The sequence below is a fragment of the Furipterus horrens genome, unplaced genomic scaffold, assembly GCF_987537825.1.
Source record: "Furipterus horrens unplaced genomic scaffold, mFurHor1.1.pri manual_scaffold_3, whole genome shotgun sequence".
NCBI lineage: Eukaryota > Metazoa > Chordata > Mammalia > Chiroptera > Furipteridae > Furipterus > Furipterus horrens.
The window spans coordinates 168,321,858-168,346,134 of record NW_028327173.1 but is presented as its reverse complement, the minus strand read 5'-3'; the positions used below and the strand labels follow the sequence as shown (position 1 = coordinate 168,346,134).

The following is a 24,277-nucleotide window of genomic DNA, read 5'->3' as shown; positions in this document are numbered from 1 at the left end:
TTGATATTTTGTTTTGAAATTTTTCTCAGGCTTTTGATGCATGTGAAACATCAAAACAACCTCTATTTTCTCCTCTTTTAAAAGAGCTATGTGAACTGAAACCTAACAGATTTGGAAAAAGTTTTAATCATCCACCCAGCCCTTGAATTATTCTACTTCTGGTACTGGTCAGATTGTTTAAGTAGTACATTTGTCTCTTTAAGGTAGATGGAAGAGACTATCAACAATTACTCAAACCACTGAGTGCATCTGTATTTTGTAAATACAAATCAATAAAGACAAAAATTAAAATGTTAATTTTCCCAGTGATAAAATAAGTATGACTAGCTTTATGGGCAATCCAAATCCTTAAGAAGTTCAACTTTCTGCAAAACCATCCAGAACTTAGAAGACCTCTGGATTAAGTCATGAACTAGAACTCCTTCTTAGAATTTAGCATCCACAATACAATGGCTAAATTAGAAAACTTACACCTACAGAGTAGTAACTACTATTAGAGAGGTATCAGACAGCCCGTGAGAACATTTACATATAAGCTTACCAAGTCAAGATGGCTAACCAACTTTTCAGAATATAACAATTTTTTTAAGAAATCAAAGTTAAATGAAAAACAAGGTCAAACAGCAAAATACTTCTACTAAACTGCCTTGAGCCCTAAATTGTCATGTTTTCACAAATTTAATGTTTCTTACTTGAGATAGTTTGTCTCCTGAGATAATATTCAGAATGAAGACACCTGTTGAAATGCAATCAAAGCCATTTTCTATTACTTCCGGTTTCCTGGACTGCTCCCAAGATCCAACCATCCCCAAGGCAACATTAAGTCTATACTTGATAAAACTTCAGTTACTCTATCATTTTCAATTCACGATCTAGTTTCTCCTCTTAAATAATTTTGTGAAAAACTGACTACTACCAATTTTCAGTAAAATAAGTGGTGATGGGGCCTGCTCTTAGGTTTAGTGACATGGTTATGTATGTATGAAAATACAGAGAGTAATTACTTCGCTTACATTTTTGGTAGTACTTTTTCCAAGAAAAGCATCATTGAACTATGTGTCTAAAATCAAAGCTGAATTCACACAATGGTGCCTCCAATTCAATGTTTACTCTGTAATGAAAGGACCTATATATATGTTCTCATTCATCAGAATCAAATACTCCATGGCTATATCCAAAGCAAAGGGAAAATGTAATCTGACAACATAAAGAACAGTCTCCCTATAACTGTTTATTAGAATGTAAATATATTCCAAATCAGTAACTAAAAAAAAAAAAAGTTACAGAGCATGCATAGAATACAAAGTAGTGATTTACAAATAGATAATAATCTTCATACCAATACACTAAAATGTATAAGAAAACCAAAATGACCGACCACAGCAATGCCTTCAGTGCACCCCACACATCATGAGCATCGCAAAAGACAGGAGATTAACTATGAAACATAGTAATCTGAGCAATCCCACACACACATATATTTTGGGGATATTCCACCACCCTGAATAGTATCACTTCAGTTGACACAACTTTCAGAACACTGCAGAATAAATGCTTAATATTATCCACAAGAAAGTAAAACTAAATATTAGTGTGCACATTTCTGAATGAGAAACTAGTTGCTCCATTGATTTCAGTAATGTAGCGGAAAGTCTGTATAATCGCCTAAATGCATTCTATTTAAACTCAAAGTACTATTTCATCTTAAGTACTAAAAGAATACATGCCTTTAAGTGATACCACTTGAGCAGAAATTAAGCTCTCACTTATTCTTTTAACATACTGAAACCAGATATTTAACTGGACTATATTCCATAATATACCGCAAAACTCAAAAATCAGCATCGTTAAAATAATTATTCATGCCTGTTGATGAATATGGTGATAAAACTAGGTTACATTTTAATTAATGGAAGATTTTGAGACAAAATTAACACTTCACAATTTGATACTAAGAGCATTAAACCAGTTACTGCCTGAGCAATAAAATGCCACAATATCTACTGCTGGGAAATTAGATAAATTAAATGACATCATTGAACTCAGGCTGCCTGATCATTACAACGGAGGCACCTCAGATGGAATTCCACCAGTCTGTCCAGGTCCCAGCCTGCCAGGCAGCACCATTTAACACAGAGCCCATATCCACACCACAACTGAAACCACGATACAGTCTTTTGTGTTTATTAATTCTTGTCCAGAAAACAAGGGTCCTCTCAAATCAATTTTGATGCTTACAAAAATTAAAAACAAAAATTACTGAACTACATAATCCTATTAAGGCATTTTAGAAAGTGACTTCCAGAATAATGAAAAATTTTCAAGCTCTCAAAATCCTGCTATGTTTACAGGGCAATTATTAGATTTGTGGAAATATACACTGCACTGAGAGAAGAGTGTATGAATTATAAGCTGCTCTGTGGCAAAATGATTGCTTATTTCTAGAGTCTTCTTAATTTGATTTGATCAAGACCAACAGGTTTGAGCTTCAAGTGATCAAGTTCTATTATGTCCTACAGTGACAGGTTTCCATGATGAAAAGTAAACAATAATTAAGGAATCCAAACATTCAGTTTATTAAACTAAGGCTAGTGAAGCCATAGCATGAAAAAAAGCTGCAGTCATTCGGGACAAACAGATAATTTTATAAAGCTAAAATCAAAAGACTTAAAACATGGAACATTTGTTAAGTATAAGGAAGTAATAAAACACAAAAGTGACCACAAGAATTACAAATATATTTAAATCTCAGACCTGGGAAATGGACTATACACAGCCTTCTAAGGGAGAAGAGAAACGCCTTATATGTTCTGACAGCACTGCACCTTTGGCTTATTTTCAGTGGTTGGTGGAACATGAATAGGAACCACATTGTTGCTTGGAGACATGTCATTTTCACGTCTGTCTGACATTTGCTTCTGGGAAACAATGCGGTATATCTCTGGGTGGAAAAAGAAGAAAAGAAACATCAATGCTGAACAGACCCATCAATAGCTGACATAAAGGATACACAGAGGTAGAAAGTACATTTGCATGAAAAACTGCAAATAAAGTGAACACAGAATCATAAATTTAAGTTTTACTTTGAAACAGCCTGTGATTAGTCAACCCATTACTTTAATAATTCCCCTTAGGTTAAGAAGAGAAACAAAGGTTTTCCATTTCAGAGGGACAGATTCACCAATTAATAAATCTTTGTTTAAAGAGATTTCATAGTTTATGGACTTTGATCTAAATTAAACCATGAGACCATTTTCATATACCCTTACCAAAACAAACAAACAAAAAAAACCCAACAAACAAAAAAACCCTACATACACTGACATTGTGCCACTGAAAAGTAAAAATAAATTTGCACCATCAGGCACATTAAGGTATTTTTCTTGGCTATATAGGGAGAAGCCCAACTTCATAACATTCCAAAATCTCAAAGGACTCTTGGAAAAGGAGGGAAAGATGTTTATCAGTACCTCCTGAACTAAAGTTAAACTGTAATTAAGTAATTATTCAAAACAGGCAACTTAAGATTTTATATGACTTTTCAAAACTAATTGTTTAGTGTCTACTCCTTCCACAAAATGTAAACTCTGAAGAAACAAAACCGTGTCTACCTTATTCATTGCTGTGTATTTCCATAATATAGCAGATAGTAGGGATTTGATAAGTAACTAACCGCATGAATAAACATTACTAAATTCTCTACAGCAAGTATCTTTAACACATTTTATTTGGTCTTATACTGTATTGCCTAAGAGTAGTTCCCTCTGACTAGATTATATATCTTATTTATTTTTGTTCTCCCAGTGTTCCCCCCACCCCAAATATCCTCAAAAGCTAAGTGAATTCTATAAACGGGACAAATTGACATGTCTCCTATTATGACGTACTATGAAGGATACAATGTATTCTCACAAAAGACACTTACGTATTTCTGCCAAAAATGTATAAAATGAGTTTATCATGAGGAACAACTAGATATATTCAGATTGAGGGACACTCTACAAGACAACCCTCCAAAAACTCTTCAAAAAAGTTCTCATAAAATAAATTTTTAAAGTGGGGATAAATATTCTACATCTGTGCTGTCCAGTACAGTAGCCACCTATCTGAATTAACTAAATAAAATTTAAAATCGAATTCCTCAGTTCACTAGCTGTATTTCAAGTACTCAGTAACAACCCGTTACCAGTGGCTACTCTATTTGATACCACACATATATGACAATTCCATCAATGCAACTGAGCAGATCCTAGATTTAAAATGTAAAAACCAACTCTCTAGAAGGACATTACTAGTACATGTGGGAAAAACTGAATGTGAACTGCACATTATATAATACAGTATACACATAAATTTCTTGGATATGATAGGGTATTGTGATTATTCAGGAGAATGTCTTGTCCTTAGGAGAGAAGATGCTTAAGTATTTAGCTGCAAAGTTCTACAATGTCTACAATTTACTTTCCAAATATCGAGTGAAGGAGAGAAGAAAAGTATATATAGATATGTAGAAATAAACTAAATGTGATGAGCTGATTCTAGATGAAGGGTATAGGGTGTTCACTATTATTTCTGTAATACTTGGAAATTTAAAAAATAAATTTATAGGGTAAAAGAAAGTAAAATCATGTTTTCAAAATGCTCCAAGAACATGTCAACCAACTGCAATATAAACATCACTTGGATTCAAATTTGAAGTGAAAAAAATTTTAATATTGTTTGAATAATAAATGACAATTAGAAGTTACTGCCAATTTTTAAGTGGTTTTGTTGTTATGGGTTTAAGTCTTACTCTTTCAGATATACATCATGAGATGTTTACAAATGAAGTGATGTGAAACCCTGAATTTGTTTCAATAATGGCAGAGGGATTAGGTGGTGGAAAGCCTGGCCATGAGCTGATGGCTGACAGCTACATGGGAGTTCACTGTCCTATCCTACCTTTAGTATGTTGGAAACTTTCCATAATGAAAAGTTAAAGGAAAAGAAATACACAAACTGATTTAATACACTTTCTCCAAATTAAAAACTAATTTCCCTAAAGCTGAACAGCAAACTGTACTTCTAGTCAACTAAATATGTAAACTAAAGAAACACTGACAGCTACTGATGGAGGGAGAAGGAGTGGTTCTAAAGTTTCCATTTGAGAAGGTTCACAGTGGCTCAAAGCTTAAAAAGCATTAAGAGAAAAAAGATTACAATAAAGAAAGACTATTACCTAGAATTTTAAAAAACAAGACCAACGAAGGCTATGGAGTCTTCACTTAGATTATTTTCACTGAAAAGGGATGGGGCTGGAGTGTGTCAAGGGTAGAGAAAGACAGTCATTCAATCAGGCTAGTGGCTAAGGAATAAACACAGTCATCAACTTACTGAAAAACTACCATTCATTCTTCATTCTTTATGTTTTCTCTCTAATTCCAAACTGGATAGCTAGCTCTTCTTTTTTCAGGTGCAAATGGTTAAATGTGACCCTCTATAAATTTCAACTTCTCTACAAGTTGTATTAAACATTATGTTAGGGGAACCAAAACAAAAAAATTTTTTACAGGTTCTTATATGAAAAGCAAATACTGATAGGGAGGAAAAGGAAGAACTCTCCAAGAACATAGAAAGTTAAATAATTAAAGAGATCTCATTACAAAGCAAGAAATTTGAGCAGTGTTGTATAACTGCCTACAATTGTAGAAATGGCTTACTGCTACATGTGCTGCAGTCACCAAGAAGTCTGCTAATAAAGATAATTTTAAAAGGTAATAAATAAATAGGAAAGTATTAATCAGACAATTATGAGAAAATTTTTCTTTCAGGCACAATGGGCACCAAGAGGCTACACAGCTGATTTACTTAATGTCTCTTGAGACTAGATATGTCACTAAAAAAAGAGGGAACTTTGATAAGAAAATAGGATGCAAGTACCTTTCTAGCTCATACATGATTAGAAAAGATTATTTAAGTTGGGGAAGGGAACAGGACTAGTAACTTGCTAAAACCAGATGCAAATATTTTTCAAGGGCATGTTCTCCTTTAGAGCTAAATGTATATGATATACCAATCCTATGCAGTCCCTTTTTAAGGTGTCCAAAGAACAGGTAAGTTAGAAAGAAAAGGAATTCTACTTTATTGTTCTTATATAAGAATCTCTTATAGATCTAAATATGAAGTAACACATTAATATAAGATAGCTTTAAATACAACCAGATAAAAGTTAAATTTAAGAAGACACACCTATTTCTACTCTAATGGAAGTACGGATCAAGTTGAAAAGTAAATTCTAAGGAAATTAAATGCCACTGTTCCTAATTGGGAAACAGAAAGACCTAAAATTCTTCAGTTCCTCCAAAAATTGTGAAAATGGAAGAGTTCTGAGTTATTCCACTACTACAGCCTAGGTCAGAAATTTTTAGATCTTCTTCAAACCCACTGCCCACCATGTAAATTTCTCAAAGGTCAAAAAATGCTCCCATTTGATATACGGACAAGTATTTAAAAGTTGCCACATGCCAAGAACAAAGCTACCACACTAATTTAAGAGATTCTGCAGGGGACACAGTCAAACCCCCCTAGTGGATGCCTAAAACCACGGATGAGGGTTACCTGAACGCAAGCACTGCTATAAAGTCATCTCCTAACCAAGAGTAAGGCACAGGCAGGCTAGCGCACACAGCAGGAAATGCAGGACAAAGAAATGACTGATGTCCTGGGCAGGATGGAGTGGGGACCACGAAATTTCATCACACAACTCAAAATGGCACAGTTTAGAACTTATGGATTGTTTACTTCTGGAACTTAATATTTTTGGACCACAGTTGACTGCAGGTAAGTAAAACTGAGAAAAATAAAACTGCAGATAAGTGAATTAAAATTCTTTCAACCACAAAAGGATTTAGTCTTTATACTAAAAAGATGGCTTGGACTTATCATGGAGAAACCTGGCAGATATCACCTTAACCAAGTTATCAAAGTCATCATCACCAGTAATGAATAAAACAAACCAGTATCATGAGCCTCCTGATATGCACTGAGCACACATTTGTGAAATTCCTGATGAAAATACATAAACTGAATATAATTATGAGGAAACAGTAGACAAAAACCAAAATTGAGATACATTACAAAATAACTGACCTGTACCTTCAAAAAGTTTCAATAAACAGAAGACTGACAAACTGTTCCAGATTAGTGGAAACTAAAGAGATAAAACAGCTTAATACAACATGTGGTTTGGTTCCAGTCTTTATTTTGCTAAAAATAGGAACAACTGGCAATTTCTGAATAAGGTCTGTAGTTAGATACTAATGTTTAGAGCTAGTCTCTGACTTTGAGGATTGTACTATGCTTATGAAAGAAAATGTCCTTATTTTTAGGAAATACACACAAAAAAAGTGCTAAGGTATAAAGGGCAACATGTTTATCATTTTAAATGGTGCAGAACTATGTACATATTTAGAGAAGTAGAAAAAAGAATAAAGCAGATATGGTAAAATATCAACTTTTGGAAAATATGGGTGAAGGATATTTTCAAATTCTTCCTGCTATTATTATAACTTTCCTTTAAGGCAGTAATTGTCAAAATTCAAAGAGAAATAAATAATATTGACTATGGAAAGTATGGATTTTATAACATTCCTTAATGAATCTGAGGATGAAAGAAAACAAAACTACACTGTAAAGCAGAGGCTAGGCAATCTAATCAGGCTCACTTATGTACTAGCTAATTACCTCTAAAAAATACCATCAACAGAATTATGTCATGGAATTACTGTCAAATTCATGAATATCAGACTTCTGACAAAGATGGAGGCATAGGTAGACATGCTACGTTTCCCTCTACAACTAAGAAGAAATACAACTACCTCAAAACTAGAGACAATCCGAAGTTCCAGAAAATTGAGCTGCATACAAGTCCAACAAACAAAGATATAAAGAAGAAATACTCATCCAGACAGGTAGGAGGGGCAGAGCCAGGGAGGAGAGAAAGCAGTGAAGTGGTAGTGGTAGCAGCAGCGGCGGTCTATATAAAGCACAGTCACATGTTTTAAAAAGTAGGGAGGGACACCTGGGGAGCGCTGCCAGCACCAGACCAGACTGCACAGTACATGGCTTCAGCGCTAAGGAAAATAAAGCCTCATTGCTTCTCACTGTGAAAACCAGTGGGGGTTCAGGTGGAAGAAGAAATTGCCAGTCTCTCAGCAGAATCCGCTTGTTTAAGGGGCACCCACGGTCCTAGAACGTCTGCAGACCCACCAACTCTGGGAACAACAATCAGGGCAACAGCTAGAGGGCCGCCAGTCCCATACTGAAGTGGGAGAAGTGCCTGGAAAAGGGTGCATGCTGAGCAAGGAGCATTGCTCATCTCTGACCCCTCCCCCACATACAGCGCCACAACGTGGTGAAACGAGTTGCCCTGTACTGACGAATACCTAAAGCTCTGCCCCTTACAAAGTAACAGGTGCAACAGCTCTACCTAAGACACAGGGGCATACACAGGAGCCTGTCAAGTTGAGGAGACAGAGAAGTATGGTCCAAAAGAGGGGAGAGATCAAAGTTCCAGTGGGAGAACTAAGTGACAAGGAGATAGCCAACCTAACAGATAATAGAGTTCAAAACATTGGTGATAAAGATGCTCAAAGGCTTGATAGATATGCTTACGTACAGCGAACGCATAAGGGAAGAAGTGACGGCTAAACTAAGTGAAATGAAGGAAAATCCACACAAAACCAATGTTGAAGGGAAAGAACTCAGGGTTCAAATCAATGATTTGAACCATAAGGAAGAAATACAGTCAGCCAGTACAGAATGAGGAAACAAGAATTGAAAAAAAACAAGGAGAAGCGTAGGAACCTCTGGACAACTTTAAATGTGTCAACATCTGAATCATAGGGAAGACAGAAGAAGAAGAAATTGAAAACTTATGTGAAAAATAATGAAGAAAAACTTCCCAAAAATGGCAAAGGAAATAGACATACATAGAGAGAGAGTCCCAAACAAGTTGGACCCAAAGAGCACCACACCAAGACACATCATAAGTAAAATGCCAAAGGTGAAAGATAAAGAGAGAATCTTAAAAGCAGCAAAAGTAGAGTTACCTACAAAAGAGGTTCCTATAAGACTATCAGCTGAATTCTCAAAAGAAACTTTGCAGTCAAGAAGGTACTGGCATGAGGTATTTAAAGTGATGAAAAGCAAGGACCTACAACCAAGATTACTCTATCCAGCAAGGCTATTATTTAGAATGGAAGGGCAGATAAAGTGCTTCCCAGATAAGGTAAAGCTAAAGGACTTCATTCTCACCAAGCCAATATTATATGAAATGTTACAGGGACTTGTTTAGAGAAAGAAGGTTAAAACTGTGGACATGAAAATGACAGCAAACTCACAACTATCAACTACAGAATCTAAAAAATAAAAACAAAAACAAAGCAAACAACCAGAATAGGAGCAGAATCATAGGTATGGGGATAATTTGGAGGGTTATCAGCAGGGAGGGGCAAAGGGGAGAAATGGGGAAATGGTGCAGGGATTAAGAAGCATAACTGGTAGGTACAAAATAAGACAGTGGGAAGTTAAGAATAATATAGGAATGGGTGAAGCCAAAGAACTTATATGCACGACCCATTGTATGAACTAAGGTGGACGGGATTGCTGGAGGGAAGGAGGATACTAAGCGGAGGGAAGCAAAGGGAAAAGAAATTGGGGCTACTGTAACAACATAATAAAAAAAATACTTTTAAAAAAATTAAGGGAGTAGATTATAAATAAAATTTTAAATTAAAAAAATAAAAATATAAAATTAAATATACTTTAAAAAATTAAAAAAGAAAAATATTCATGAATGTCAAAAATGCCATGGCTCTATTCTAAAACAAGCAACACAATTAACTTTGGAGTTGTAATGTAAGATAAAATTCATAATACATAATTTTGCATCTTAAAAATTAAAAAGCTATTTTTTCTCACAGCAACATCAAAATACAATGTAAATGCTCCCTTTACATTGTTAACACTCAAGGTGAATTAAGCCTAATGAGAGTATTTTTCTCTTTCCTGTGTTTTTCAATGCACTAATTCTTCCACTGGTAAAAAAAAGAAGGAAAGAAAAAGAAAGTTTAGAACAAACATCCCAACACTTGCACAACAGCACAGATGTCTGCTGCCATATGCAGTGATCTCTGATCCCACAGATTAACACTGACATTCATGCAGGAAGCTGAGGAAATAGTGAATATGAAGAGGAAAAGTGGCAGTAAGTGAAGTTCAAGTCTTCTTTGTTTTCAAGCAACATTAGTCAAGCGATAACAAAAGTTTAATCTAGAGTGAATTTTAAGAAAATCAGATGTTCTTCATCTTTAAGGACAAAACAGCTCAATTTTAAGTATATGTCACTGTTTATTTTTTAGTTGAAAGTTGAGTACATCCTAAATTCAATGTTACAAATGATGCATACAACAGTCAAACAGCAGGTGGAAGACTTAGTCTCACCTTCACTTAATGTCTGAATAAATGGCGTAGAAATTGAGAACAGAATAAATGGGCTAGAATTATAATAGAGATATGATGGGACATAAAAAATATCACAACAAAAAGAATTCACTAAATAAAGTTTTGGAAGTGACATTTTTAGAGGCCTTAAGAGACTCACACTATCAAGATGACTTTTACTCTCTAAGACACTATGAATCAGAGGACCAGGAAGATTCAGTGATCTCAGTTACACAGGGGGTGGAAGCAAAGTGATAAAAAGTAAAAGCCTACCACTCCTGGGTCTAAATTTAGTACTCTACATATTGACTTAACAAAATCCACACAAGTGGCTATAAAGAAAAAGAAAAAAAGGTAGGATTTGTAGACATACTGCATATTTAATCAAATCTTGCCTGCTTGAAAGGCTCTGCAATGAAACTGACACAGAGAAGATTCTAAATTAAAGTTACTATGTTCCAAAGACTATTTATCCAACCCCAGTACCAGTTACTCATCAGTTACAATTTTTCTGATAACAGGAAAGAATTCTAATAAAATAGGTATGCAAATTACCAATATTTAGTTTCTTTTTAATTAGATATTTTTCCTGCCTTACCTGCTATTTAGCTACTAATTTATCAAATGTTCACTATGTACCAGGGATAGCCATGTATTTTACATGCACAAATTCATGTACTCCTTTTGGAGTCTAGAGTAGATGTCTCAGTGGCTGACAATGCTTTTCTGTGGGTTATAGAGACAAAAACCTTGAGGTCACAACATACAGTTGAGTCAAATCATACTGTAGGTTTTTATTATAAATACAGAACCTCTCCGAAAAGAAAATAACAGAACTCCACAAAACATTTAAATTTAACAGACAAAAAATTTAAGGCCTAAAAAGGTTAGTAACTTACATAAGATTAGAGAACTAATAAGTGGAGGAGCCAGGACTAGAACCCAAGTCAGGCTTCCAAGTCCATACTCTTAAATCCTAGGCTTAGGCTTATTCCCTACATTTTTACAGTAAAATAAAAGACAACATTTAGTGTTAAAATCTGTTTAACCTCTAATATAAACACACAAAGAATAAATTAAAATCATGAAACATTATAATTAGAAACTCATTTATTTAACCATTTCTCCATATGGACTTTTGAGAACAAGATTATACTATGTGGTAAGACTAGTAAGTTCTCAAAAGTAACATGCAATTTTAAAATACCTAAAACAACCTATCTAATATTTTGATTAAAATTGGTTTTTCAAACAAAGTCAGGGTAATTCTGAATCAACACAAGTAAAATGCCTTCTTATCCCGGAGGCTGACTTGGTATGCACATCCACATTCCAAAACAGCATGAACTGTGTTCCTGTCCCACTACAGTATACTAAAGTTACATTTTTCTACATGCAACCACTGGCTGATTTGCTACACAGGTGACATCCTGCTTCTTCTACCATATTATCATGGAACAATTTTACTTTTTTTTTTTTTTTTAAGAGCATATTTTTCCCTAGCTGCTTCTTTAACACATCAGAACCTAGAATGTCTTTACCTTACTGAATTTCAGTAAGTCTTTCCATAGCTGGGATTTCAGTATTTATCTTCGAAAGTATATTTAAACATTACTTTGTGCTTGTAACCATGAATTATATGAATTATAGACTGCATGGGTTGAGGTAATAATAGAAGTGAATAAATAATTTTAAAGTATTTCTCCAACTATAAACCGGATGATTTAGGATGATTCAAGCTCAGCAAGCAACGGCCCTAACTAATTTTATAGCTCTTGCTATAGTAGTTCTCAAATGACAGTGATTCTTAGATAATGTGCTAGTTTGTTTTCCCAATTAATTTGTTTAAATTACCTCCCTAGGTCCTGGCCAGGTAAGTCAGTTGGTTAGAGCATTGTCCCAATACCCCAAGGTTGTGGGTTCGATCCCTGTTCAGGGCATGTACAAGAATCAACCAGCGAATGCATAAATAAGTGGAACAACAAATCAATGTTTCTCTCTCTCCCCTCTCTCTCCATCCCCCTCCCTCCCTTGCTCTATAAACAAACAAACTTCCCTAAAACTTTTACATCCTACTGGTATAATCTGAAAATACAAGTCTTACCTGTCAGAATTGTCTGAAAAGCAGCTTCTACATTTGTAGAGTCTAGAGCTGACGTCTCAATGAATGACAAACCATTCTTTTCTGTAGGGAGACACAAAAACTTCGGTTTTGTCAAATTTTGATACAAGGAATGTCATATACCCAAGCCTTCAAAGGTAAAAATAAAAGACCTTTCTTAATCCTAAAACCTCTCCAACTTCTTAAACAACAAGGATACCATTTTGCTTACACTTTAGTAGATAAAAAGTAACCATAAAACTTTTTATTGGATCATTAAATATTTATTATATCTAAATACTATCACCAGAATGAATAACACTACTCAAAATGTATTAAACTTATCAACTACCCATCTACTTCCATCCCTTACTATCCCTTCAACCACACAGCTATGGTATGAACAAGAATGAGTAAACGTGATTCGTAGAATTCCGTAACTATATTATTTGAAATAAAGCTTCTTGCCTGGAAAACTAAAGAACTGTCATAGACAATGGCACAGTCACTAGTGGAGAGTCACAACATTCACTAGCCAAGACAATGTTGCCTTCTGGCAGGATGCCCCTCCAGAGCAGTGGCAAAAGATAGGTGGACCCCCTACAAAGCTAAAAAAGTTTTAACTCCTCAGCAGCAAATGCCTTTTGGTTATAGGACTATTTCAGCTACCCTTTCCCGGGAAAGAAAAGACAACGGTACTTATGTTCAATTTTTAGCAGCAAAAATTCAAAATACTACAGTGTTTTAATGACTCAAAATTAAGCAAAAGAGCCCCCTACAGCCATCACACACTTTCAAAACAATCCTTGCTGAGCATTCTACATTCATGTTTACCTTTCCGAAATTACCGTAACGGATTATCTACACTGGAAGAGTTATCAAAACTGCAAGATACAACAGTAAGAAAAACAGAATCACTGTAGTAACATGAAATCTATATCACTAACCTGCAAAAGCTCTTGCTTCATCTGTAGGAACTGCCCTGAGATGACGCAGATCACTCTTATTGCCCACAAGCATGATAACAATGTTACTATCAGCATGATCTCTCAGTTCTTTCAGCCATCGCTCTACGTTTTCATATGTGAGATGTTTAGCAATGTCATAAACCAATAAGGCACCTACAGCTCCACGATAGTATCTGAAAACAGAAATGTATGTAACTATTAAAAGACAACCACAAAACTGGAGGGAATGCCAGGAAGAACTAAATATACATATTTATACACACACACACACATACATATGTGTGTGTGTGTGTATGTTATATATTTAAAAACACATTTATAAGTAAATTTCAAAATCCTAATACTGGATTTCTGAAACGGGAGGAAAAAACCAGTAACTTTTCCAATACCAAAAGTCAGCTAATTCACTTGAGGGCAGCCTATTTCACGGAACCTAAAAAGTGTTGAGACTTACGCTGATGTTATAGCTCGATATCGCTCTTGCCCAGCCGTATCCCATATCTGTGCCTTTATTGTTTTCCCATCAACCTGGATGCTTCTTGTTGCAAACTCCACTCCAATGGTGCTCTTGCTTTCAAGATTAAACTCATTTCGAGTAAATCGAGACAGGAGATTACTCTTTCCAACACCAGAATCTCCGATAAGGACAACTGAAAAGACAAAGAACTTTATGTCAGTTGAATGAGACAAACACACTACTTTAGAACAGTGATTTTCAAGCAATGTGCCACAAGAATTTTTAAAACATGCAATACCTGACTACTTAGGCAGGAGCACTAACCTCTTTTCCCTTAGATTGTCAAATTAAAAAATTAACAACATAACAATAGCTGTCTGGTGCGAGTGATTCAAAATTATAACTATTTTTTTGGTGCTGGATCAGCAAAATACTATTTTTTGGTATGCTGCATAATTTTAGTAATTAATTTATGTGCCATGAGATGAAAAAGGTAGAAAATCGCTGCCTTAGGAGGTAATACCTTGAAAAATAAATCATAAATCAAATGAACAATCTGTGATATTAACTTGTATCTGACATGAAAACAACAAAGGATGTTAGTGGGTGGTGGAAAGAGAAAAAAAAATGAATACTGTGTTCTACTTAGTCTCATCAAAGACTGGGTCTGATCTTAGGACTTACACCTAGGCAGAATGAAACATATTTAAAATATGAGGCATCAATCAGGTTTATAAACTGTCACCCAGATCACAGAAATTACAATGACCCTTTAATAGATGCATTTCTCAGAGTGGTAGGAACCTAGAGACCCCTCCAAAAACAAACACTCCACCCACTAAGTTTTACAGGGGCCCTAGAAAGCTAGTAATTCAGAGCCATCAGCAAACATATACTCTCACTTACTATTTTATGAATTTTTTAAAAACTTTTTAAAATTGATATTAGAAAGACGGGTGAGGGAAGAAAGGAGAGAAGGAGAGAGAGAGAGAGCAAGAGAGAGGAGAGGTGGGACACTGATCTGCTATTCCACTTATTTATGCACTCATTGGTTGCTTCTTATATGTGCCTGGACTGGAGAGCAAATCCACATCCTTGGAGTACTGGGGGCAATACTAACCAACTGAGCTGCCCAGCCAGGGCCTTAAGACAGTTTATGATTAGATGAATTTATTTCCTATAATTACTATTAGAAGGCAGTTTATTTACTAACTAAATACATGAGGATTCTTTTTCACCCAAGGCAATACTAAACTTAAGAATTTCAGGTTGGTGTATCTCTCCACACCATGCCCCTTTGCCTTTCTTGGAGAGTGAATAAAATCTTTATTCTCTACACTTTCTTCTCTTTATGAATTTCTTCACAGCTCACGTCACCAGCCACCCTACCATTTTGGTGGCCTGAACGGGGACATTTCTCTATTTCCTCTATTTCTCCCTCTCCTCTGGCCTCCTGAGACTTGTGACTTGGGGAATAGCAGGCAGCGGAAGCTCAACCTAGGGTAACCCCCTAACCCTGTCCCTGAGGTTTGGAGAGAGGACTAATCCTTCTCTGTCTCTCCAGACTCTGCAGACAGCCTCCTCCTCACCCATCTTCACAGCCAACAACTGAAATTTCAACCTGCCCCATGGAAGAACTTGCAAAGATTCAGAATCAAGTTGAAACAGGAAGCTCTCAAGGGTAACAGGTGTCCTGTCAATGACACAAAACAAGCCACGAGTTATGGTTCCCTATGGGGACATCAAGCAGTGGTACTCTGGGTATTTGTAACTCACACATTGGGAATATAAGAATTGTTTCCAATGCTCAACACACACTTCCAATAAGTCCTGTACAGTGTTTTAAAACCTTGCATACTGGTTGGCCTTTATATATATTAAGATTCTATGTTAAATCTAAAAATTTGGGCTTCATATTGTTCATTTATGTCATTTCATAGTAATTATTACTTATCAAGAAATCGTCATATTGAAATATATTGTACAAAGAAGCAAAGTTCTTTATCAATTGCATTTTAATCAAATCTATAAGCATGTCATTTTAAATTTGGTCATTTATAAACAGTCACTGTTTTACTCTAATGCATTTATTTGCAAATATATCTCTAGATAGGTTCATGAAAAAGACTCTGACTTACTGTAAATTACAGGTGTCTAAACAGGTTATATGTTTCAAGTAAACAAAGATTTATAAAGCACTAAGGAATAACTGGCTTCATGAAAATACTGGCAAAGATGACAAACAAAATTGGTTATATGGGACAAAATAAAGATAATTGTTATTCTTTAAAATAAATTTGAAAAACAATGGGGAAATTGGTAGTTAACTTATTTTAAATCATGTCTATCTAAATTTAAAAAATTAAATGAGTTCACCAGTTTATAGGATCTGAGCTTGGTAACACATTTTTTCTTTGTAAAAATTTTATAGGTATTTCAGAAAATATTGTACATATTCCTACTGTGAACTACTAATGCTTCTTCTTACTTCTTACTAGTTAATTGATATAGACACCAGGACTAGAAAATCAAATATGTAAGAGTAACACCAAAGAATTAAGACCATGCCTTAGTAAAGAAATTGGGATTTGGGGAAAAGGGGGAGTGGGGAGGGAGGTAAAACTGAGAGTTCACTGCATTCTGCTTAGAGGGCAAAGAGAATCTATTATGCATTCCTTCCTTGCCACAAGAGCGGATTTAAGCTGGCCTCTGGACAGTCTGAGAGGGAGTATATTATCAATGTGTTTCTTTCTGGTTTCCTCTGTCAGCTGATTCAGCAAGGTTTCATCCGGGGAGCAGTGATTCCATGCAGCACAATGAGTAGTTATTTCTGGCTATCTAGTCAATTAGAGGTATCATGGCAAACACAGATATTATAATAAATGTTTTAACTTAGATACCAAGGAAGAATATATTTAGGTTATAAAAGTAATATACAAAAAGAATACTAGGTCTGTCCAGAAGGTATCCAGCCATATAATATAAAAAACAGTCATTTATTGAAGAAGATACAAGAAACATTGTACATAGGACAATGACGCCTCAGTCCCCTTCAAAGTAGGCACCTTGGGACCTCACACAGTTCTCCCACTTGCCATCATCTGCTCTGTTGTGTTTTCCTGAATTTCATCGAAGGTCTGAACTCTGTTCCCTTTTGAAGGTGATTTTAATTTTGGAAAAGCCAGAAGTCACCGAACCCCAAATCTGGGCTGTAGAGGGGCTGAATCACCTAGGTGATTTGATGTTTTGACAAAAAACTGCATGGGATGTGGATGCATAAGCAGCCACGTTGTCGTGATGACGCTGCCAGTCACCAGTTGCCCATAGTTGTGGCCTTCTGAACCATCTGAATAGTTTCTACAGAGGAGTATTCAAGCTTAACATAAAATGTGATGCTAATTCATTGCTCTACTCACACAGTACACATGCTCACTCAACGGCATTTACTACCCCCACTGACTAGTACAGTGATGTCATCATTTTTCACACATGTGCATTGCATTCCAGTGCACTCTCCTTGGCTGCCAGGTTACACCGATGTTGCACTAACTGTTCTCCTTCTATTAACAATGATTGGAGTTTTTCTGGACAGACCTTATTATCTACTTCCAATTTTATAGAAAAGTTGGTTGATGTGTCAGTTTCCAAGGTCCACTACTCTGAACGTGAGGTCAAATCCCAGTTTTCAGTAATAGAATCTAACCATCTTAACAGGATACTTACTACTGCCTCGTAGTGCAAGAGAATGAATGAACGTTCTGCTGAGGAAATAGCCTTTGAATCATTTCTAGTGCCACACTAGCACTGAGGTATAAGAGCCTCACTTGAAGCAGGAATAGGAAAGAAGAAAAAAACTGAAGTTTCTATTCATAGGCACTCAGATATCAGTAATAGTTCAGGAGCCAAAGAGCAAGACATCTAGCATGACAATGCCTTTAGAAAATAAAATAATACCTTCTCCCTCCCACAAAAACTCTAACCCTTTCAAGTTTTTGGTTTCTTGCCTTTTGAGCTCCACTTTCACTAGTAATTATCTTCACTGTCTCCTCATCCTCAATCTTTAAGCCATCATAAAGTAAGTTAGTGAGGGCATTTTTTTTCTCTTCAATATAACCAATTAATTTTAACATTATAAAAAATAGCACCTTTAGCAGAAAATAATTCAAGACTCATGAATGCTTTATACAATATAAACAGTTACTTCAACCAGACATAGGCAAGATTGCCAGAATTAAGACTAGCAACTTGTTAAAGGGGTATATCTTAAATTAAACATAAGATAACGGTTAAGAATGGTGCTGCACCCTGCCTAGGTGGCTCAGTTGATCATCCTGTGCAGGAAAAGGTTACAGGTTTGATTTCCAATCAGGGTGCATACAGGAGGCAACTGATCCATATGTCTCTCTCTCATCTATTTCTCTTTCTGTATCTCTCTCTCTCTCTCTCTCTCAAGTCAATAAAACATATCCTCAGGTGAGGATTCAAAAAAAAAAAAAAAAAAGGAAAAAAAGTTGCCCTGGCTGGTGTGGCTCGGTGGATTGAGCACAGGCCTGCAAACAAAAAGGTCGCTGGTTCGATTCCCAGTCAGGGCACATGCCTGGATTGTGGGCCAGGTCTCCAATTGAGGGCACGTGAGAGGCAACCACAGATTGGTGTTTCTCTCCCTCTCTCTTCCCCTCTTTCTAAAAATAAGTAAATTAATTTTTTTTAAATAGTAATAGGAAAATCTTCTCATGACTGCAACTTATCCCATTAACCTTTAAGAAAAAGAAATAGTGTTGCCAAGATGATGCTGAGAAATGACACACTAAGGAAAGCTGCTTCTATTCAGTCGTCAAATGAAAAACCAAACCAAGAAGTAAACATTTAGGCTCACTAAAAAGATAAACAAACTAGAATAGATTAAATAACCTAAGCTACAGAAGAGAATTTACTGGCTATAATTTAAAAAACCAACCAAGGAAACAAACTTAATTTCTAATCAGTTTCTCATTAAGATGATAATATTTAATTGTATTTTTTAAATATGACAAACTATATGATCACATCCTACAGTTCAAGAAAGGAATTTGCAGTGACTTTTCTATTTTCCATACTAGTATGTTAGGAAAAAAGAACTTTGAACATTTTATAATTATAGCCATCTATATAAAATATATAAACATAAATAACGGCATCTATATATGAAAACAGCTACAGCATTTCTAAAATAACCTTAGAGTATTTATTACCATTTCGTTAACCTTATCTGCTGAATTTTAAGTATCATCTCTAACCCCTCTTACTAAATTTGGTTCAATATATATCAAATATTAGGTTCCTAAATGCCATTAAAACAATATACATATTATGTTATTTCATTAAAATTTGCACCTATTCAACCACATTTAGTTTTATACACTCCCTTGCAAACTAATATACTAGATTAAAACTTGCCCTGGCTGGTGTGGCTCAGTGGATTAGTGCTGGACTGCAAACCGACAGGTCACTGGTTTGATTCCCAGTCAGGGCACATGCTTGGGTTGCCAGCCAGGTCCTCAGTTGGGGGCGAGTGAGACTCAATCTCATTGATGTTTCTCTCCCTCTCTTTCTCCCTCTCTTTCCCTCTGTCTAAAAGTAAATAAATAAAATCTTCAAAAAAAATAAAAACATAAGTCAATAAATCAATCAATCGTAGTACATCAGACCTATAAGTTATTACCTGAAGGAATAATTGATAATTTTCATACTAGTTTTTATAAACAAACATGTAGATCTTTCTATTCTTTCACCTACAGAATGGGGCAAAAGTAGGTTTACAGTTGTGAGTAAGCCAGTTTATTCTTGTATTATCATTTATTAATTATTGTATTATTTTCCATTCAAACAACTGTAAACCTACTTTTGCCTCACCCTATATATTCATAGTACATCTCCAATAGACTCTTTAAAGTAAAATGCATTTAAAATAAGGCTTAAGTCTAGGTATGTTTTTCCAGACTCAGCAGAATCTAAGTTGCTCAAGCAAAAGTTGTGAAAGAAAAACTACCAAGATGCAAGACAGCAAAATTCATATGATCATTTCCACAGACAACCAGCTGATAGTTAATTACTACTGATCTTCAATGAGATTAAAAAGAAAGTGGTGTAGACTAAGTATCCAGGTATTTTCAGAAAATGCAACCGACTGGTTTGGTGTCTACCACAACATCTGTAAGTAGGAACTATGATTGATTGTGTCCCACAGGGCCTTAACCACAGTGTGTGGGTAAATACTTGTAAAATAAAAGTGTTTAAAATAAAAAGTCAAGGTTTTGTTTTGATCCTCCTCGGAGGACATGTTCCTTGATTTTAGAGAAAGGGGAAGGAAGGGAGATAAACATCAATATGAGAGAGAAACATCTATTGATTGCCTTTCCTATCCACCCTAACCAGGACCAAACCCGCAACCCAGGCATGTGACCCAGCCAGGAATTGAACCCACACCCCTTTGGTTTACTGGACTGCACTCCAACCAACTGAACCACACTGGCAAGGGGGAAAAAAATCTACTTTTTAAAAATAAATAAATATTTATTTAAATAAAAATAACACCAAAAGTCTCAATGTTAAACTAAAGATTAATGTTTAAGAACAATTACATAATGTAGAGTAACTGTCCTGTTCTGTCCACACTGTAGTCCCATTTGGACCATTCCATCCCTGGCCAGGTAGCTCAGATGGTCAGAGCACTGTCCCTATAAGGTTGCAGGTTCGATCCCAGTCAGGGTACATACAATAACCAATGAATGCATAAGCAAGTGGAGCGACAAGTTGAGGGGAAAGGAGCGGGGGGAGTGAGACAGAGAGAGAGAGAGAGAGAGATCAGTCAGTAAATAAATAAGTCTGACAATATCACAATAACTTCTTTCACATTATTACCATTTATGGAGTCCTCACAAAAACTAAAATTTTACAACCACTCCCACTTAATTTTCACAACAGTCCTGCAAGGTACATATTTTTTTTATATAAATGAGGGAACTAGAGCTCAAAAAAGTTAACTTTCTCAAGGTCACAAAGCAAATTTAAGACCTGAGTCAGGATTTGAATTAGTCTGTGTGATTACAAAGCCTTGTGCTCTCAATCATTATTATTAGTGGGATGTTCTAATCTTAAAATTCCTTAAGCCAATTGAGGATAATATTCTTAGTGAAAAAAATAGCTTCTATAACCAATATTTAAGTTCCAAAACAAACAGGAGAAATACTCTGACAGTCTATCTGAGTGACTTTCAACCAGTGTGCCACAGGGATTTTTAAAACATGCAATACCTGACTATTAACTCATGAGCACTGACCTCTTTTCCCTTAGACTGTCAAATTAAAAAATGACAACAGTCAACACAACAGCTGAGCAGTGTGAATGAATCAAAATTATACCTATTTTTTCTTGTCAGATTGGCAGAAAATATTTTTTGGTGTGCTGCAGAATTTTAGTAATTAATTTATTTGTGCCAAAGGGTTGAAAGTTGCTATCTTGTTCTAAATTACTTCAAAGGTAGCTAAAGATAGTTAGCTGCCCACTTCCACTGCATCTCACTTAAAAAAAAAAAAAATCCCTTTAATAGTTAAACCCCAGTCTCCAAGGTCTCACTAAGTAATTTCACCTGACCTCAGATGACTTCAGCAAACAATATGTAAAATGCATTAAGTACCTTCTTCTCGGAAATGACTTTCCTCATTGGGGGTGGGGGTGGATAATGAAGGTATTCTCCCTGTATAACAGAACATCCTGGCCCAGGGGAGTAAGTGGTGACAAGGGTATATCATCAGCTAGTATGCCCAGATTTGCCAAGTATTAGTAAAGAAAAATGTGACCTGCCTTATTTGGTCAATCATTCTTAGCACCCAAAGGCAAAGTCAGAAACTGTCACCATGCTTACCACTCTTTTCTAAAAACACTCCACCCTCCAACTGGAAATCTTTAATAGCAATGCCTTCTTCCTCCCTGGTAATGATCTTTGTTCAACACATCACTGATGGCTGCCCTCCTAATTCAGGAGCAATGAAAACAGCATCAGAGTGAGAGCCCATTCCTGAACAAAAAAAGCATTTACTGGGCTCTCTTCTCATTGGAAACTGGACCCTTTATCTCTGTGGATTCTTTCCGGACTAACCAATAAGGCATTCTTTCTATCCACTCTCCACCTTCCAATATGTTTTGTCCTAGGGCACTACATGTTTCCCAGTCTTGCGATATTTCATTTGACCAAAGAGCACATAATTTCTCCCCGCTCCCCACCTTTTGGGAAAGGTATGCAGCCCACTAGGGCTCTTCCCTTCCTGTTCTAAAAACACTGAAAGGCTGGATCCTCCCAGCGCTGCAGCAGGAAGCAACCAGTCCACAGTGATAAAGCGAGCTAGTATTTGTGCAGCGCACAACCTTTCCTGCTCAGGAACTGGGCCTTCAGGTCTGGCAAGGATAACAGCCACCACCCATCCGCAACCCCTGCTCTCGAGCTGAGTCAAGAGTTATCCCGGGCTGGTGGCCGCTGGGTGGGGAAAGTAGGAGATAAAAGGCTAGGTGGGAAATCACATCAGTCTGCCGGGTCACTGCGACAAGTGCGCGCGCGGGGCACGGCCGATCCCTCTTGCCCTAACCCCCCTCCCCCACCCTCGGGGTCGCTCAGAAGACCTGCGAGAGCTCTAAACTACTTAGGGGGGAAAGTAGAGAAAGAGCTTCCAATCCCACCGGCCCGCTCAGACTTTAATGAGGGCCTGGCCCCAGGATGGAAGACGGCTAGCAGAGCTGGGGGGGCGGGGGGGGGGCACTCAGCGGAGCGGCTCGCCTGAGGGGAAAGGGGAGCAGATAAAAAGACTTCTAGAGGTAGTCTGCTCCAGGCCAGGTGAGGAGCGAAACGAAGGGCGGGTCAAAGGGGTACAGGAAGGGGAGTGAGCCCGACCGGGTGCATACTGAGGGGGAGGGGGCGCCAACTACGAAAGCTAGATGGTGGGAGGGGCGACCCCTCCGAAGGGGCCCTAAAACCCGGGGAAGGAAGATGATCGGAGAAGACAGTCTGCCGTAAGGACACTTGGTGAGGAGCTCTGAGGGCCTACAGGGAGGTCTCTAGGAGATCGGTGTAGGGCGAGGACTCCCCGCCTTTTTGAGGGGAGGAAAAGGAGCTGAGCTGAAGACCGCAGTACTGACCACACAGAGAGGAAGACCAATTTCAGCACAGGGGTAGCCCGACACGGGCCCCGGGGAGTGTCCCGGGCCCCCGAGCGGGACTCGGAGGAGAGTGAGGGAGCCCATGACCTCACCTTTGAAGAGGTAGTCGTACTCGTCGTCGCGGGTGCCCATTGCGCGGCCGATGAGTGAAGGGGCGGGAGCAGCAGTGGTAACGGTGGGACCAGGGGGCGTCGCTGCAGGGGTAACCTGAGCGCGGAGCTTCAGCTGCTAGACCGGGTGAAGAACCCCTCCCTAACCTACGCCACTTCCGGCGGACTGCAGCCCCGAAGGGGAAGTGCTTCCGGGGAGGTGGCTCCTCCGCCCCCGAGGCCAGAAAGGCGGTCTGAGGAAGTACCGCGTGGGTCTCCAAAGTCTCACCCCTTCCTAAAGGCTCAAAGGAGAAGCAGCTCTGGAATCCGAGCTCATCACATTATTAGCACCGCTCAGGAAATTCGTAGTGGCCTCTCCCTCACTCCCCGCACCCCATCCTGCAACTAACCAACTCTGCTTCTCAGTGATGGGCTGTGGATGGGGGCGGAGTAATTAGGCAGCCGAAAAGAGCACTTACGCGAGGTGGTTCCATGGTGTAATGGTTAGCACTCTGGACTCTGAATCCAGCGATCCGAGTTCAAATCTCGGTGGAACCTGTGTCTTTAAAAAAATCTCACTTTTCCCAACCAACAATTTAAATTCTTTATTTATTCACGATGTGATTGTCAAACGACTACAGTATGTATGGCCTTGAACTAAGTAGGGAAGGAATATCATAAAATTTTAACCTTTGTCTACAAAGACCTCACAAATTTACCCCTTCAATCCTGTACTTTCTGTCACCTGGGTGTTTCCTAAGCAGCCTCTTCACATCTCCGTTTAACCTGGGTCCTTAAACCTTATTTGAAATGCCTAGATGAAACTTGATTTCTTTTGCTAGAATTTTCAACCTCCAGCTTCATTCAAGGACAGGCACTTTTCACTCTCTCCTCTTTATTTCCAGATGTCATTCAGAGAATTTTCCCACCCTCCTCATCAAGATTCATCAAGAACTTCTTGAACCGCATTTTTCATCCTTTAAGCCAGCAA

General features: G+C 37.3%; 1 protein-coding gene and 1 non-coding gene across 2 annotated transcripts; one reads left to right on the top strand and one right to left on the bottom strand.

The window, feature by feature from the left end:
* Positions 1 to 1,211: 1,211 nt before the first annotated feature.
* Positions 1,212 to 23,478, bottom strand: RAB11A (RAB11A, member RAS oncogene family). The gene is made up of 5 exons (XM_090270799.1): positions 23,290 to 23,478; positions 14,006 to 14,201; positions 13,531 to 13,724; positions 12,587 to 12,667; positions 1,212 to 2,941 (listed from the first exon to the last, which is right to left on the bottom strand). Exons 1-5 carry the CDS (start codon positions 23,327 to 23,329, stop codon positions 2,802 to 2,804), a joined length of 651 nt encoding a protein of 216 aa, XP_090126925.1. The 5' UTR covers positions 23,330 to 23,478; the 3' UTR covers positions 1,212 to 2,801.
* Positions 23,479 to 23,772: 294 nt separating this feature from the next.
* TRNAQ-CUG (transfer RNA glutamine (anticodon CUG)) lies at positions 23,773 to 23,844 on the top strand. The gene has a single exon. It is a non-coding gene; the product is annotated as a tRNA-Gln (tRNA).
* The last annotated feature ends 433 nt before the right edge of the window (positions 23,845 to 24,277 follow it).

Excerpts from the sequence above, each read along its gene's own strand:
- RAB11A (XM_090270799.1), bottom strand. The coding sequence starts at position 23,329 with ATGGGCACCCGCGACGACGAGTACGACTACCTCTTCAAAG. Across the intron at positions 14,202-23,289 it reads GTACGACTACCTCTTCAAAG|TTGTCCTTATCGGAGATTCT; the intron begins GTGAGGTCATGG and ends TTGTCTTTTCAG. Across the intron at positions 13,725-14,005 it reads TATCGAGCTATAACATCAGC|ATACTATCGTGGAGCTGTAG; the intron begins GTAAGTCTCAAC and ends TTCTGTTTTCAG.